The sequence below is a fragment of the Gopherus flavomarginatus genome, chromosome 2 (assembly GCF_025201925.1).
Source record: "Gopherus flavomarginatus isolate rGopFla2 chromosome 2, rGopFla2.mat.asm, whole genome shotgun sequence".
In the NCBI taxonomy this organism is placed as follows: Eukaryota; Metazoa; Chordata; order Testudines; family Testudinidae; genus Gopherus; species Gopherus flavomarginatus.
The window spans coordinates 121340587-121358235 of record NC_066618.1 but is presented as its reverse complement, the minus strand read 5'-3'; the positions used below and the strand labels follow the sequence as shown (position 1 = coordinate 121358235).

The 17649-nt window shown below is 40.4% G+C and overlaps 2 protein-coding genes across 10 annotated transcripts in view; one reads left to right on the top strand and one right to left on the bottom strand.

Annotated features, from left to right (window-relative positions):
* Positions 1-9844, top strand: part of CTNNAL1 (catenin alpha like 1) — a 156206-nt gene extending 146362 nt beyond the window's left edge. For 3 of the 5 annotated variants that reach the window (XM_050938179.1, XM_050938177.1, XM_050938180.1), the window contains exons 15-19: positions 3051-3099; positions 4477-4533; positions 4694-4813; positions 7859-7942; positions 8001-9844. In XM_050938179.1, coding sequence (XP_050794136.1) covers positions 3051-3099; positions 4477-4533; positions 4694-4813; positions 7859-7942; positions 8001-8189 — 499 coding nt within the window. In that variant the 3' untranslated portion in view covers positions 8190-9844. The other 2 variants (XM_050938178.1, XM_050938181.1) reach the window with 2 other exon arrangements.
* The window catches only part of ABITRAM (actin binding transcription modulator), a 41890-nt gene that overhangs the window by 10033 nt on the left and 14208 nt on the right, over positions 1-17649 (bottom strand). For 2 of the 5 annotated variants that reach the window (XM_050938270.1, XM_050938269.1), the window contains exons 3-6: positions 11285-11414; positions 10164-10240; positions 10014-10083; positions 9545-9941 (exon numbers count right to left, since the gene is read on the bottom strand). In XM_050938270.1, coding sequence (XP_050794227.1) covers positions 9813-9941; positions 10014-10083; positions 10164-10240; positions 11285-11414 — 406 coding nt within the window. In that variant the 3' untranslated portion in view covers positions 9545-9812. Of the gene's footprint in view, positions 1-9544; positions 9942-10013; positions 10084-10163; positions 10241-11284; positions 11415-17649 lie in introns of those variants that run through there. The other 3 variants (XR_007772357.1, XM_050938271.1, XM_050938272.1) reach the window with 2 other exon arrangements.

Below are 17649 nucleotides of genomic sequence, written 5' to 3'. Positions count from 1 at the left end.
GCTTTTCTAAGTGCTGGACATGATTTTGTTGACAAGCAGCTGTTTTTAGGACTTTCTGTGAAAGTTTTTTTTTTTTTTTAAGAAACATACACTGAAATTTTCAAAGCTGACGAAGAGAGTTAGTCACACAACTCCCATTTGAAAGCCAAACAGTAATTGTGGGACTAACTCCCTTCGTCAGCTTTGAAAACTTCACTGCTTATGTTAAAAAAAAAAAAAAAAAAAAAAAAACCAAAAAACCTGACTTTCAAATGTAATTTTTGTAACAATTTTTAAAAAGCAAGAAAGTCACATATTAAGGTTAATCCTTCTTTAACTTATTTTAAAAAAGTAGCTACGTTCTCTTTTTCAAAATTGTGAAAGCTGCAATTAAGGTTGCAGCAGGGCTTTCATAAGAACCTTGTATTCCAATGTTTTGTACCTTACTGAAAAAAATTCCTTTTGCACTGAGATGCCTCAGTCTAGATGTGATTTTTTTCATTTTGATTTTTAGTATGAGGAAAAAACCCTTGCAGCCACTGAAATTATTGAAGAATGAAAAAAACTGCTACTTCAGCACCTTATGACATTTTGCTCACCAATAAACACAAATGACAGAAAAATCCCTTCAGGCTTTATATTTAAATATCACTTAATATGTAATCATCTCTCCCACTTGGGCAGAAAAAGATTGGAGTTAGACTGGAAAATCGGAAAGGTCATAACTAACTGAAAATGACAACTAGTTAGGATATTGAAAATATACGTTTTGTACAGTGTGGGCAGGTTAACGTTTTGAGAACCTTTTAATATTTGCCTTCCCTGACTTTGTTTAAATGTGTAGCTTTAATGTTAATTATTGGAGGTTTTATCTATATAATAGAATATTTACTTGAAGCAAATCAAATTGAAACAAAGGAAATTAAAACAAATAGTAAAAGATTCTTTAACTGTATAAATAAATAGAGAACAAGAATAGATGTAGAGCCACTATGCTGTGAGGGTGGGGTAGAGATCAAGAATAATGAAACTAAATATATACTTTGCCTTGATTTTCAGTAAGGATTACACTGCAGATCTTGGGGGCTGTTGCTCCTTTTCTATCTTAGGGTCTAATCAAATTTCAGGGATCTTCGAGATGTTCCATTTGGCATTAGAAATTGATGGTCTGGTATTTTCTTTGATGAAAACTTGTTTATTTACAAGGAATGTACAAAGTCCTGCTTCTCTGAATGCAGGAGGCATTTCTTGGCTTACAGCCCCAAGCCTCTTTAGCCAACACCAGACCCAAAAGCGCTCTTGCTTTTTTTCTCTGGTCACACTGTAATCTGCAACTGTTTGTCTTCTCTTACTTTTTGCATCTGCTTCTCTCTGTGTTCTGCCCATTCTCAATGTCTGTGTTCTGCTCACACACACGCCCACACCTACATATCTCAGCAAAAGCCACTTAGTGCAAACTCCTGTGTGGGTTCACAACCCCCTTTTGTTTTAGGGGGAGGGGACTTCTGATTAACAATTACATTACTTGAAAGCTTTGTTCATACCCAGGGTATGTCTACACTGCACAGTTGTTGCCAAAACTTTTGTCTTTCACGGGTACTTTAAAAAAAAAAAAAAAAAAGGCGAAAGACAAAAGTTTTGCCAACGCAAGCGGCAGCGTGAACACGGCTTCATTGGCAGAACGCTCCCCTGCTGACACAGCTTATGTCGCTCGCGGGGCTGGAAGTATTTTGTCAGCAAAAGTGCCAACAAAATACTGCAAAAGAGCATTCACACTCGCTGACTTTTAGCAACAAGGCTGTGTCAACACAGCCTTGTCGCTAAAAGTTGCATAGTGTAGACAAGCCTCCAGTCTCAAAGAGGTTTGTGATTAGAGCAGTCACCAGTGCCTCTCACGATAGCAAGGCAAAAGCATGATGGCTAATGGGAAGGAGCGTATAGAAATGGAAATGATTACATCCACGGTGAAAGCAAAACCCAAAGAGCTTAATGCATTCAGGGTAGAGGGCCATAACTTCTATCCCAGAATACTAAAAGAACTGACACATGAAATTGCAAGTCCAGAAGCAAGGATTTTTAATCTGTCCAACCAGGGATGGTACCATATGACTGGAGAATAGCAGACATAGTACCTATATTTAAGAAAACATTATCCGGAAAACTACAGACTCATTAATCTGATCCCAATAGTATATAAGACCTCAGAACAAGACACGGAGGTAAATGGAAAATGGATTTACCAAAGGTAAATTGTGCAAGACTAATATAACTGTTTTTTGGGGGGGTTTTAATAAGAACTGATTTTTGTTGTGTTGTTTTTTATTTTTTTTAGACCAGAGAAATGTTAGATCTATCTGGCTGGAAAGGAGGTTACTAGTGGAGTTCAAGGTTTGCTCTGGGGACACTGGCACAGAAAGGAGGGTGCTCATAAAATCTGATGACACAAAGTTGGGAGGCATCAATACAGAGGAGCATAGGAATATTACACAGGGAGAAGAGGATGACCTTGAGAACTGGAGTAATAGAAATGAGATGAGATTTAATAGTGCAAAGTGCAAGGTCAAGCACTTAGGGATTTATAACAAGAATTTCTGCTATATGCTGAGGGGTATATATATCAGGGAGGTAAACACCAGCAAGGGTGAAGAACTTTTAAAGCTAACAGACAGTATTGGCACAAGAAAAAATAGATATAAACTAGATATAAACTGTTCGTGAATAAATTTGTGCTGGAAATTAGAATGTTTCTGGCCACTATAGAAGTGAGGTTCTGGAACAGCTTCACAATAGGAGTAACAGAGGCAAACAATCTAATTGGTTTTAAGATGGAACTGGATCATTTGTGAAATGGATTACATTATGGGGGGTTTCCTCTGATAGCAGGGGGCTGGACTCAGGGACCTGGGATGTTCCTTCCAGTCCTCTTTTCAGATAAGCAGACTGGCTATATATAATGGCTACATTTGGCCAAGTTCTAGGAGGAGAAAAAGCATGTAAACTGTATTATGTAAAAAACAAAGGAACAGACTAAGCAGTCATCAGCTGTACATGGTATTTATTGTCTCTTTCAGAGGAGAAGGGCTGCTGAAGACTACCCAGGATTTATTTCACCAAGCAGAGGTAATTTATATTGAGAAAACAGGGACTAGTAAACTATCTAAGATGCTGTTAATGGTCAGTTTGTCTTATTCTTGTATCTGAATTACAGAGCAATTTAAAGTTCTGCGGTTGGGGTCTTTAGCATTAAAAATTCCCAGACACTCCATAACCAAGGTAGAATTTTTCCTGATAGCCAGCATACCTGCATTCAAGGAATTAGTTTGAGGGGCTGCTATTAAAATATTAAGACAGTGTTCATCAAGCTTTGACGTTCTATAATTTGGATATTAGTTTGAGAGAAGTGTAAAGTTTCTGTACAAATAAGTTTGTGAAAGGACGTCTGAGATATCAGATTAATCCCAAGGAGGCATACAGAAGATTGTACAGATCTTTAAAAGGCCCCTTCACTTTCTGCAGGCTCAGGCACAGATTTCTCTGCTGTGTGACACTCAGCTCAGTTGTAACTGATGTTCCATCCTTCCCTGGGTGGCTTTCTTTTGAACAGGAGGAAGGGGAAAAGCAAAAGAATTTAAATAATAGAAAAGACAAGAAGGAATGCAAGAGAATATAGCATGAAAGGACATGGGATAGAAAATGAATTTTGGCGGATGAGTGGGTAGTAGTGGCAACACATGGGAAGAAAGGAGCACCAGGAGAAATCCATTTACCAAATCCTTGCATGGGACTTCAACAATTTGAGAACCACTGTGTTAAAATGAAACCTCATCACTCTGCATCCATATTCTGAATCTTTGCAGGGAAAGCAATTTTTTTAATCTGAGAAAATGTCGTTTTGTCCTGTATCGTGTAATTTCAAAATTGCCTGAAAAATGCAGGCAGATGTATATAATTTTAAAATGTTTCCAGAGTATGGAAAAGAAATATTTCCCTCTGCCTTTAATTTTCTAGCACATCGCTTTGTTGTAATACTAAGTAGTAGTCTGTTGCAATGGTTCTCAACCAGCTGTATGTGTACCCCTGTAGGTACATCAACTCATCTAGATATTTGCCTAGTTTTACATCAGGCTACATAAAAAACACTAGCAAAGTCAGTACAAACTAAAATTTCACACAGACAATGATTTGTGTATAGTACTCTATACTGTAGACTGAAATGTCAGTACAGTATTTATATTCCAATTGATTTATTTTATAATTATATAGTGAAAATAAGCATTTTCCCATTAATAGTGTGCTGTGATACGTTTGTATTTTTGTGTCTGATTTTGTCAGCAAGTAGTTTTTAAGTGAGGTGTATTGGGGACATGCAAGACAAATCAGACTTCTGAAAGGGGTACTTTCAGGCCTGGAAAGGTTGAGAGCCACTGGTCTATTGTTCTTAAACTATCCAATGTATTTGCAAAATAAACAACTCTAAATAACTTTTTTCTGTGTCAGGTTTTTGCTACAGAGGGCATAAAGCTTGCTTCAGTTCTCACTGCCTTTTCTAATCAGGTAATGTATGACTAATTAATGGTAAAAGGGATTATTTACTTCCCCACTTTTACACTTACGTTTGCCTGGAAGCTTGGGGTTGCTAGTTTTCCTTGTAACTTACATATATGTTCTGTGATTGTAACACTGAATGGTTTTAACCTCTTAAAATGTATTTCAGCTAGAAGAAGACGACAAACCTTTGCTTTTGTTGGAGATTGACAAACTGATCCCTGTGTGCCAGCAGCTTCAGATAACAGCTAAAACCACTGTTCAGGGGAAGAATGCTACTTTTACAAAGGTAAGATTTTAAAAGAAAAATACAAATGTTCTAGGAGAAGCGTCCAAGCCTTGTTTTGAAATCTATTTGCCTACTTCAGCTGTTCGCACAAAAAACAGAACGGCTGATTTAAATCTGGTCCATTCTAGCAGGGTTTTTCTTTTATCTCAAAACAGTCCTGAGTGCTGATGAGAATGCAGAACTTTGTGATCCCCCACACAAGGATATCAGTTCTGTCCCACTAATACCTCAGTTGTGCTGTCTTGCCCAGAATGAACAGTTCTTCTTATATTCAGTTTGTCCAACAACACGGTGGTGTCACAATTCCATCTTAAGTTTACTTCTCTGTGTTTTTCTCCAGCTCTCAAATGCAGATTGCATCTTCATTCATGGAATGAGACACGATGCTTGGCATTTTACCTAGAAAGAACTAAGCCAGTGCCTTTATGGCCTTGTCTTTTTGTTTCCTTTGCAGATCAGATGAAGTGTTAAGCACTCTTTACACACATGATTTCCAGCTGGCTAACAGCCTGTATTACAACAACTTATGGGATAGCTCAGACTTCGCCTCCACAGAGGTTAAGAGCTCATTTGATGAGTGCTTAGGCAACCTCAGTCACATTTGAGTGACATTTCAATATTGGACGTTTGCAGGCTGCTACTTGTCTTCCATACATACTTTTTACCAAATATTATGCTATTACAACTGCATCTAAATCAGATGAAAATTTTGGGAAGGCAGCCCTGCACTTGCTGTTTAAGTAGACTCCAAGCCCCCCACCTCCTTCTGATACTATTGTGAGGCATGTGACTGGAATACACATCTGCAACTACTTGAAGAAAAGACTGTTACGTACCTGTATGGTAACTGCTGCTGTTGGAGATGTGGGTGCAGACACATACTCCACAACTCACCCTCCATCCCCTCTGTATTGGAGTCTCAATTCTGATGCTCAGTACAAAGGGACCGAAGGGGGTTGGGGCAGTGCTGCTCTTAGATAGCCAGAGGAGGGACCAAGGGGCAAGAGGGCATGAGCACCACCCCCATCGGTACTGCTTGGCAAAATTCTCTGGCTTTGCTGCGCGCACACCTGAGTGGAATACACATCTGCACCCACCCCTCAAACAGTTATCGTACAGGTAGGTAACAGTTTTTGAGACAAACCAGGATCCAAGTGTTCATAAATGCCCTCACCCCCTTAACGGTGAAGAGATGCAGAGTATCTTTCCCCACACTATACCGAAAAGTCTTTTGCTTTTGTTCATGGCGAGGGTGAACATCTGTCTTGTTGTAAAGTTTCTTTTTTACCTTTAATTTAAGTGATTTTGACTGTCATTGCGTCTGTTGGTTTCCCATTCAAATCTTTTATTATTGGGCAAGGCTAAACACTTGAGTCTGCACTGCATCACTGGGCATACAGGGAGGGGTAATAACTCTCTTGCCCAAATGAGCTACCATTGAGACATCCTGGTGACTAAACTTTCCTTTTCACTCTAAGTCCTTGAAGCATACTTTCAGTATCAATACATTGTTCCTTAAATGTATACATCTCACAGTGACTGAGTCTTGACAAGTTAGCTTTCTGTAGACATCTCACATGATCTCTTTTATGGATAAATAACCTGCAAGATGTGTGTTTGATGTAACATACATGGTCTTTCATGTGGACAGAATCACTGTCACCCAAGTTTCTACCTAAGGGTGGTTTCCAACTTTCACATTAGTCAATTAATCTCCCAGTTGTCTTCCCTAAACTACACTCTACCCTGGCTGAAATGAAGCTTCACACACTGGAAGTTGTAAGAGCACTGGCTTCATTATATCTAAACAAAACAATGTTCAGGTGTCTGACCTGAAAAGCTGTGTGTGGCTCAAAAGCTTGTCTCCTCCTCTCCCCTCCCCCCCCCCAACAGAAGTTGGTCCAATAAAAGATAATATGCACCTTGTCTCTGACACTTTTGGCATTTGCTGAAAAGGTTAAGGCACAATTCATATCATTCCAGAGACAGTTTCTAAGTAGATCTCTGACTGTTAGGACTTTCTGTGATGTGGCTAAGATGTACCTGGACATATTGGAGTTCATTCCACCAGGGCTCAAGCAGCCTCTTATCTGATATGCAAAGCGGCAATATGGAGCTCAATCCATACATTTACCACTCATTGTTCCTGGTGAAGGCTTTCATGTTGGATACTAGTTTTGGCAGGGTTGTCCTACAAACACTTTTCAAGTAGACTTCTGCTCACCTACCTGCTGAATAACTGCCCGTTGATTACCAAGCATAGAATTTGCGGAGAAAATCATTTGAAGAAAGAATGGTTACTTACGATTCCTGTGCATCTTTGAGATGTGTTACCCACACAAATTCCATGTTCTGTCCTCTTTTCCCCACTCTTTGTTGTGGGCTGTGGGAACCAAGAAGGCACAGGCATGGACCAAATGGACACTACTATTCAAAAGAATCCAATGTCAGGCATAAGTGTGCCAACAATGGAAGTTGTGTGGACAACACATTTAGAAGTATCCACAGCTATGTAACTGTTCTTTCATGCTCTCTCAAAGAGAACATATTAGTGGCGCAGAAGTGCAGTCTTGGTGTTCAGTGCATATCCTTACCACTTGTTATAAGACGGATGCTATCTGTAGGCTAATGTGGAATTACTGAAAACTGCTGTCACCTTAAATTGCATCCTTCAAGTGTTGAGGACTTCAAGAGAGCTAGGTATATCCTGGATAGTTCTGAATTCTGATTGGCCCTTTCTTGTTTTGTGAAAGGAGGTAAAACCTCTACCTCCATAGATTGGATTTTTAGATCCCTCTTACAAGTAAATTGTCTTCTACATCCTACGGAAAGAACAACTAACACTTCATTTTCCAATACAGAACAGGGAAAATGTCAACGGACAAATACTATTAATAATTCAAGCTGAGTCTGTGTGTCACACAGATGCACTTCATAAGTGTGAAGAGACTGTCAATTTTAAAAAAGAAGAATCAGTTCATATTTTAAAGGGTCAGCATGTGATATTCTCATCTAATTATGATTTTTACATGAATTCTGTTTTAGGTTGACACATGCATTCGGAAAACAAAAGGTGTGATGACCATATTATCCCAAGTTCTCCCACTCAGCTGCAAGCTACTGAAAAAGGTGAGTTAATGATCCATTTGCAGCAATGAGGAAAAATAAAACCAATCCTGCTTCTCAGCTTTTTTGTTGTTGTTTGTTTTTAAAGTGTGGAACTGGAAATGGCTGGCTGAGATCATCTCATCCATGGAGAGAGAATAGATTACAAAGAAATAAAAATGAAGACAGCATGGAAGGGAAAACTGATGCCTTTGGAATAAAATTCTTGGAACATCATGTAGCAAATCTGACATTTTTAGAGAGCAAATAATTGTAGTATTTAGGAATGGAAGAATTTCATGTGGAAATTACAAACTGGCTAAAGTTTCAAAGCTGCTTTCTTTTGTGAAAGATATAGCAGGTTATTTGAATTAAAGCTGTTGTGACCTTCTCACATCTAATAGATGTCATGGTACTTAACAGTAACAGTTGCAATGTCAGTCAGTTTTTAACTGTTCTGTATTTTTATAATGTGAATGTGTCCCTTTGCTCAACATTAATGCTGTTATTTTTGTAACTAACACTTGTGAACATCTTTTTCACCCAAAGATGCTGCTAATGGACATTTATGCAGAGAAACTGGATAATTTTTGAGGATATGGGCTGCATGTAATATTACTGTGGAAGTTTGTCAGTCTAATTGTTGGCCAGTATCAGGAAGATAATCTGGAAGGCTCTGGCCTCAAGCACTGAATGTTGCTGTCTTAACTATGAGGTATTTCTGCAATGAACAAATCTACAGAAAACCACCTGCTGGTTTGCAACACACCTGCCAATTTTTTTAAGGCTAATTTGATTTAAATAATTTAATTTTACTCTTGCCAATCTGAACTAATGATATGTTCATCCTCCAAAAACATTTTATATTTCCAGTGAATACTTAAGAATTCTCTTTGTTTATAAACTCCTTAGTGATAGATAGCTGATCTTACTGCTGCTTTTGATTTATCATCAAAACTTAGAGTAGGATTTGAAATGCATGTGAAACTACTGAAATCTTCATTTAGAATGTATGGCATATTTAAGTTTCATAAAGTAGATTTTTACAGTGCAAGATTTAGAACTCTTAGAAAAGATATATTTTGATAACAATTATGACCAATCATTGTACAAAGGGCATTATTTGATTCTAAGCCACTATACTATAACCACAAGCGAAATACATATTTAAAGGTGGAGATGCCTGTTTGCTCTTCGTACAGATGCCAGACCTTATTTTGTTGGTCCTGTATATCATCATTCTTGGTTTTATTGTTTCTTTGGCTTAGGTTATTTTTTTTGTTTTACTACTCTGAGAACAGTAGAGTACTCTAAGGTCTTACGGGTATTTAATTCTTGTGGGGCATCATCCTCTCACCAGTAGCTCTTTGTGTGTCCTTTGCTGGTAATGGACATCACAATGGGGATGCTGGATTTGCAGCACCAAAGAGGTAATGGCTGAAATCCTCAACACTAGGACTTGGGGATTAATCTTGATCAGCCAGAAATGGTCTTCATTTAAGTACCTGTATAAAATGACCTGGGATTCTAAAAATAGGTGAAACTAAGGTTTTTTGCTTATGACATTAAGCACCAGAAGGATAATTATTTTTCTACACTGCACCTGTCAAAAATATACAGAACACATTAAATGTTTAAACTGTTTATTTCTGTCTGAAATTAAATGACTGTTCACTCATTTAAAAAACATTAAACAAACCCATAAAAAATTAAAGAACTAATTTCCAGTCCCCTACGTTAAGTGTGTACAATTTTAAAATCTTTCATGTTACAACTCTTGCACTATGGGATATACTGGAAGTAGATGATTACAAGTGTTATCTATGCAATACTTAATTCTGAAGCTATTCACAGTGTGGTTCAGACATTTATGTTTTCAGTTAAAAATAGAGCTTCATGAAGTGGAATTAAAACGTTTCAACAAAACTTCTTCATATTCCTTCTGTGTCAGAAGTCCTTGAGTTATGGTCTTACTTTCTTCAAATTTGGGTAGTACGACTGCAATGTATCCCTCAGTAGATGGCTGGAAAATAAGACCATGATATAGCGCAGGAATAAAAACGAGAAAAAACTCAAATGTAAGCAAAATTCTTACCTTTTCTTGCAGAATAGTTGGATTATCCAGAATGTTTTCATTAACTTCCATCAACCGCCCTCTTATACAACTGCAAAGAAGTTCCAGTGTTAGTAAAACCATGCGTTGTAATCAAACTACCAAAAAAAAAATAAATTTTTTTTTACTTGCCTATATATAGTATATTCTTCTCCATCTGAACAAGATATCCTGCACAGAGGGGCAAGTTCTGTTAGAAACTGAGCACCCTGCATGTGAAACAAAGAATTTCTATGAATTTAAAAGAAGTTTGTTTTTTCTTTTAAGTGTAGCCTTCCTATCATATTGAGAGAAAATTATGAACCTTGTTACAATCAGCAGTACAAAGTAGTCACATGTTCCAAGATTGTTTTAAAAGACTTTGTCACACAGTTTTACTCAGGTTGAAAATTTAGAAAGAGATAAAAGTGACAGTCTGAAGTCATTATCCACAATGCAGGAACCAAATATCCTCCTAAGGATTTCTTTTTACCAGTGTAAATAACCCAAAGTAAGTGTGTGTGGACATTTACATGAAAATAAGACAGTCTTGTACTAAAATAAAGATGTTTATTTTGTTCTACTTTGGGTGTACACCAGCCCTCAGGAGTTACCTACACACGTCTAACAGCTTACTTAAATCAAAATTGGTTTAGCTCAAACTTGGTTCTAAATCAACATAAGCTAAATTGAAATGAGTATCCATGCTGCCTTATGTGCTGGTTTAACTAAATGTGTTTGAAATTACACCTTTAGTTAAACCAATGTGACTTTTCTTAGACAACCCATAAGCTTGCCATATATATATTTTCAACAAAAGGGCAGTTTTCATGTCCATTAAGGCCTTGACATCTCTGAAGAGGCTTTTAATATTTGATATCTAGTTATTTAAAAATAAAAAATGTGACACCTTTAAGCCCTATATACAGTAGGGAAAGTTTCTTGACCTTTTCCACCACTGTTAGCACCAGCATGGGCAATCTACTTCAGACAACCCCACCACTGGTATTGTATCAGTATTACATAATCCTGCTCAGAACAGATCTAAGGAATGGGGTGCTTAGTATACACACTGCTGCAGGTATTTGAAGAGCAGTCTAGGCTGGAGCTCTTTCGTTCAACCAATGTTAACAATGGTAGACAATGTAAGACATTTCTTTCTGGGAAAGGAACTCCAGCCTCTGACACAGTGGATCCTTTAGAGGTAAGCATTGCAGGGACTTAAATAAAATATGAACTGACAAGGTAGTTTTAAAAAAAAAAACCCACTGTACCCGCTTTGACTTTCCGGAGACCTTATTTTGAAGTCTACTGCAGTTGGCACTGATTTGGTAATTAATACTCTTAATTGTTTTCCCATTTTGAAGAAGAGGATGAGCTTCTGCCAGCGTGATGACACAGATTCTGCAAGAAAAGTTAACAGTTACTGACTGTACTTAGGCTTCATCCCTGGGATTGTTTAGTCTTCTAATAAGCAAATGATAACTGCTTTGTATAGTGGGTTAGTTCTATGAAAGGCAATATTTTCTTATTCAACTCAGCTGCTACCGAGAGCATATGTCTTCACTACATTGTTCACACAGGCTCTTCATGGGGTGTTTGTCACCCACAAAACCCAACTTTAGTGTTCAACATAGACTACCTGGCTCATCTGGGACTGCAGGCTAAAACTGCTGAGCCTTTCACTAGGGTTGCTCACCTGCCCCCTTTGTAGTGAGCACTTAGTCACTCAAGTACTGACAGTCCTCCAATACCTTTCCACAATTCACTGGGAAAGAATCAGAGGCTCAGCTTCTGACAGACCCAAGGACAAGGAGGTAAACCTCCAGAAGTCTTAGCACCCACATGGTTAAATGCAGCACCAATGCAGAGATAGTAATTCAGGTGTGGCTGCTCACCCCTGAGTGCAGCTGACCTGGGTGCCAATCATTCAAGTTAACTTTGCAGTAAAGACACACCCTGTATGTCACGTATACCTGCTTGCTTCCGTGACAAGTTTTATATATCCATTGCCCCCTCCTATATTTTTAAATTACAACTGCAGGGCCAAATTCAACCCTCACTTTCATGTGTGTGACTCACTTGAAAACTTTGGGGATTGCACAGTTGTATCACTAGCTGGAAATTGGCCTGCAGATATGTCATCAGTCCGTAGAGGAGACAGAGAGAGGTAGGGACGGAGCCTTGGGGAAGGGGGTGGAACAGGGCACATCTCTTCCAGCCCCCTGCCATGAGCCGCTCGGGCTGGGAGCACCCCTATGAGCCGAGCACCCCAGCCCTTTGCCCTGACCCTCCCTCACACACTCAGCATTCCGCCCTGCACTCTCCCATACCCCCCAGCCCTGAACCCCCACCCCACCCCAACACACACCCAGCCTTCTGCCCTGCATCCCCACAGTCCCGGCCCCTTTGCCCTGACCCTTGAACGCCCCCACACACACCCAGCCTTCTGCCCTGCACCCCACCCACACCCCCAGCTCTCTGCCCTGACCCTTGACCCCACCACACACCCAGCCTTTAGCCCTACACATACCCCCAGCCTTCTGCCTTGACCCCTGAAACACCCCCACTCCACCCCCAGGTCTGGGGTCCCGGCTGCAGGCCCTGCTCAGCCTGCTGCTGGCCTGGGTGAACAGAACCCCAGGCTGGCAGCGTCAGATCAGCATTTTAATTTAATTTTAAATGACGCTTCTTAAACATTTTGAAAACCTTATTTACTTTACATACAACAGTTTAGTTATATAATACAGACTTCTAGAAAGAGACCTTCTAAAAACGTTAAAATGTATTACTGGCACTCAAAACCTTAAATTAGTGAATAAATGAAGACTCGGCACTCCACTTCTGAAAGGTTGCCAACCCGTTCTATGGCCTGTGTTATACAGAAGGTCAGACCAGATGAGCACAGTGGTCCCTTCTGGCCTTTGAATCTATGAAAGCAATACAGAAAGTTTCAAGACAAGAAATCTAACTGGTGATGGGAGATTTTAATGCAGAAATAGGATCAGACTAGAATTCCCGGGCTGCAGCAATAAGCAGATTCTGACTCTTAAGAAAACAAAAGAAAAGCAAGGCAGAAGTTTAAGAGCCTAAGGGTACATCTACACTACAAAATTAGGTCAATTTTATAGAAGTCGATTTTTAGAAATCGATTTTATACAGTCGATTCCATATGTCCGCATTAAGTTGGCAGACTGCATCCTCACTACCATGGCTAGCATCAACTTACGGAGCAGTGCACTGTGGGTAGCTATCCCACAGCTCCCACAGTCTCCGCCGCCCATTGGACTTCTGGGTTAAGTGCCCAATGACTGTTGGGGCAAAAGCATTGTCACGGGTACATGTCATCCATTGCCCCTCCCTCTGTGAAAGCAACGGCAGACAATCATTTCGTGCCTTTTTTCCTGGGTTACCCATGCAGACACCATACCTCAGCAAGCATGGAGCCCTCTCAGCTCATCGTCACTGCTGCTGTTACAGCACAGAGGCTTTGAAAACCAGTTTCATGACTGACCAGGCTTCGGTGTAACAGTTGTGTGTGTTTCTCCTTGATGCAAACCCACCCCCTTTGTTGATTTTAATTCCCTGTAAGACAACCACCCTCCCCCCTTCGAAATAAAGTTACTATTGTTTTGAAACCATGCATTCTTTCTTTATTAATTTAAAAGAAAAAAAGAGGTAATGGACAAAGTAGCCGGGTGGGGTAGGGGAAGAGAGAAGGACAAGGCCACATTGCTTATTGTAGCCAGACTAAAAATCAAACTGTTTGAATGACAGCCTGCAGTTGCTTGGGCCATCCTCTGCAGTGGAGTGGCTGGGTGCCTGGAGCCTCCCCCACGTTCTTGGGCATCTGGGTGAGGAGGCTATGGAACATGGGACGGAGGGTAGGCGGTTATACAGTGGATGCAGCGGGGGTCTGTGCTCTTGTTGGCTTTCCTGCAGCTCCAACAGATGCTTCATCATGTCAGTTTGCTCTCCCATTAGCCTCAGCATCGCATCCTGCCTCCGCTCTTCGTGGTCACTTAATTCTTTCCTAGCCTCTGCCACTGAATTAAGCTGTGCCATATCAGTGCGGGAAGACTGCATGAGCTCGGAAAACATGTCATCGTGAGTGAAGTTTTTTTTCACCTTCTAATCTGCGATAACCTCAGGGACGGAGATGATGAGGAAGCGCAGAAACATTCTACACTCGATGATTCTAGGGGGACTGCATGGTCACCTCTGCTGCTGAGTTCACCACACTGACCAAACAGGAAACGAAATTCAAAAGTTCCTGGAGCTTTTCCTGTGTACCTGGCTAGTGCATCGGAGTTCAAAGTGCTGTCCAGAGTGGTCACAATGGAGCACTCTGGGATAGCTCCCGGAGGCCAATACTGTTGATTTACATCCGCACTACCCCAAATCCAACCCAGCAAAGTCGATTTTAGCGCTACTCTCCTTGCCAGGGAGGAGTACAGAAGTTGATTTTAAGAGCCCTTTAGGTCAACAGAACAGGGTTGGTTGTGTGGATGCATTCATTTTTAAATAACCTAATGCGTCTAAATTCACTAATCCCGTAGTGTAGACCAGGCCTAAGCAAGAATCTCATAAACCCATGTATTTCAACAAAGAAAGCTGCAGAAAAAAATGGACTGGGATATTACCTGATTTTCAAATGAAGACTTCATATTTGTGAAGCCAGATGAAAATCAAGTGTTGTCATGCAGGTCACCTAAAGACAATATCAGATCAGATAATAAGTTATTGCTGGCATCAAAGAGGTTGAGAGCAACCAAAAAAGTGCCAAGAACGAAGATCTATGACATTGGCAAATTGAAAGAGCCGGCTACCAGGGAAAGAAAACAAAGAAGCCGTGCAGAAAAACATGTTTCTGGTGGGAAAAAAAATAATGTTGAAGAGGCATGGAAAGTGTTAAAAATGGGATGATAATAGTGGCTGAACAAGGGTTAGGCTACAGCGCCAAAACTAAGAACCCAAGGTGGAAAATGGAGGAAGTACTTCAGTTGAATGACAAGCATAGGAAACTGAAGGAAAATTAAAAGGAAGATGCAAATCTAAAAGCTGAGTACAATAGGTTGTAAACAGAAAGTGAAGAGAAACAGAAAAAACTGAATAAGCAAACAATTAGGGCTGTCGATTCATCACAGTTAACTCATGCAATTAACTAAAAAAATTTATCGCAACTAATCACACTTTTCATCGCACTGTTAAACAATAGAATACAAATTGAAATTATATTTTTGCATGTTTTTCTATATTTTCAAATATACTGATTTCAATTATAACAGAATACATTTGTGCTGCTCACTTTATATTATTTTTATTACAAATATCTGCACTGTAAAAGTGATAAACAAAAGCAGTAGTACTTGTCAATTCACTTCATACAAGTACTGTAGTGCAATCTCAATCATAAAAGCGCAACTTACAAATGTAGTTTTTTTTTTTTTGCTTACATAACTTTTGTCTTTCTGACTGCGATGTAGATCTTCAGAGGCTACAACTCCACTCAGTTCTACTTCTTGTTCAGCCAATTGCTAAGACAAACAAGTTTGTTTACATTTACGTGAGTTAACGCTACCCGCTTCTTATTTACAATGTCACCTGAAAGTGAGAACAGGCGTTCGCATGGCACTTTTGTAATCAGCATTGCGAGGTATTTACATGCCAGATATGCTAAACATTATTATGCCCCTTTGTGCTTCGGCCATCATTCCAGAAGATACGCTTCCATGCTAATGATACTCATTAAAAAATCATGCGTTAATTAAACCTGTGAGTGAACTCCTTGGGGGAGAACTGTGTGTCTTTGGCTCTGTTTTGCCTGCATTCTGCCATATATTTCATGTTATAGCAGTCTTGGATGATGACTCCGCACATGTTGTTCATCTTAAGAACATTTTCACTGCAGATTTGACAAAACACAGAGAAGGTACCAATGTGAGATTTCTAAAGCTAGCTACATTACTCAACCCAAGGTTTAAGAATCTGAAGTGCCTTCCAAAATCTGAGAGGGATGAGGTGTAGATCATGCTTTCAGAAGCAACACTCTGATGCGGAAACCTGCAGAACCCAAACCACCAAAAAAGAAAATCAACCTTCTGCTTGTGGCATCTGACTCAGATGTTGAAAATGAACATACGTCAGTCTGCACTGCTTTGGATGGTTATCGAGCAGAACCAGTTATCAGCATGGACGCATGACCTCTGGAACAGTGGTTGAAGCATGAAGGGACGTATGAATCTTTAGCGCAGAGGTGGGCAAACTACAACCCACGGCCCATATCCGGCCCGCAAGACCATCCTGCCCGGCCCTTGAGCTCCCAGCTGGTGAGGCTAGCCCCCGTCCCCTGCCGTCCCCTCTCTCCCACAGCTATGCCACCGCGCGGGCAGCACTATGGGCGGCGGAACGGCATGCTCTTATGGAGCGGAGCAGAGCAGCAGCATGTCTAGCTCCATCAGGGCAGCGCATCTGCCAGACATGTTGTTCTGAGGGGCATGGTAAGGGGGTCGGGGATGGGGGTTGGGTAGGGGGCAGTAGATCCCAGGGGGGCGGACAGGGAGCAATTGGATTTGGCAGAGGTTCGGGGGGGGGCGCAGGGGACAGGGTGGGTTGGATAAGCGTGGGAGTCCCAGGGGGCCTATCAGGGAGCAGGGGTTTGGATAGGGATCAGGAGAAGAGGGGGTTGGATAAGCACGGGAGTCCCAGGGGTCTGGCAGGGGGCAGGGGTGTGAATAGGGGTCAGGGCAGTCAGGAGACAGGGAGCAGCGGGGGCAGGGTCCTGGGAGGGAGCAGGAAGTGGGAGAGGGCAGATAAGGTGTGGTGCCAGGCTGTTCGGGGAGGCACAGCCTTCCCTACCTGGCCCTCCATATAGTTTTGCAACCCCAATGTGGCCCTTGGGCCAAAAAGTTTGCCCACCCCTGCTTTAGCACATCTGGCACGTAAATATCTTGCGATGCTGGCTATAACAGTGCCATGCACACACCTGTTGTCAGTTTTAGATGACGTAAACAAGAAATGGGCAGCATTATCTCCTGCAAATGTAAATAAACTTGTTTGTCTGCACAATTGGCTGAACAAGGAGGAGGACTGAGTGAACTTGTAGGCTCTGAAGTTTTACAATGTTTTATTTTTGAGTGTAGTTAATTTTTTTGTACATAATTCTATATTTGTAAGTTCAGCTTTCATGTTGAAGAGATTGCACTACATTATTTGTAGTAGGAGAATTGAAAAATACTATTTTTTTTACTGTGCAAATATTTGTAATAAAAAATATAAAGTGAGCACTGTACACTTTATATTCTGTGTGGTAACTGAAATCAATATATTTGAGAATGTAGAAAACATCCAAAAACATTTAAATGGTATTCGATTATTCTTTAATTGTGCAATTAATTTTTTAATCACTTGACAGCCCTACAAACCTACAATAAGCAGAAGAATACGTGAAGAGGAACAAACGTGTTATATCACAAAATAAGAGAAGTGAGCCGGACATAGGAGTTGAACATATCAGCAGTGAAAGACAAGCACAGCCAAATAATTGAGGATGAACAAACAATGTAAAGAATATTTTGAAGAACTGTGCAACCTGCAGAATGTGGATGAAACGGTCCTGGAGAAGCTTCCCCCATACACA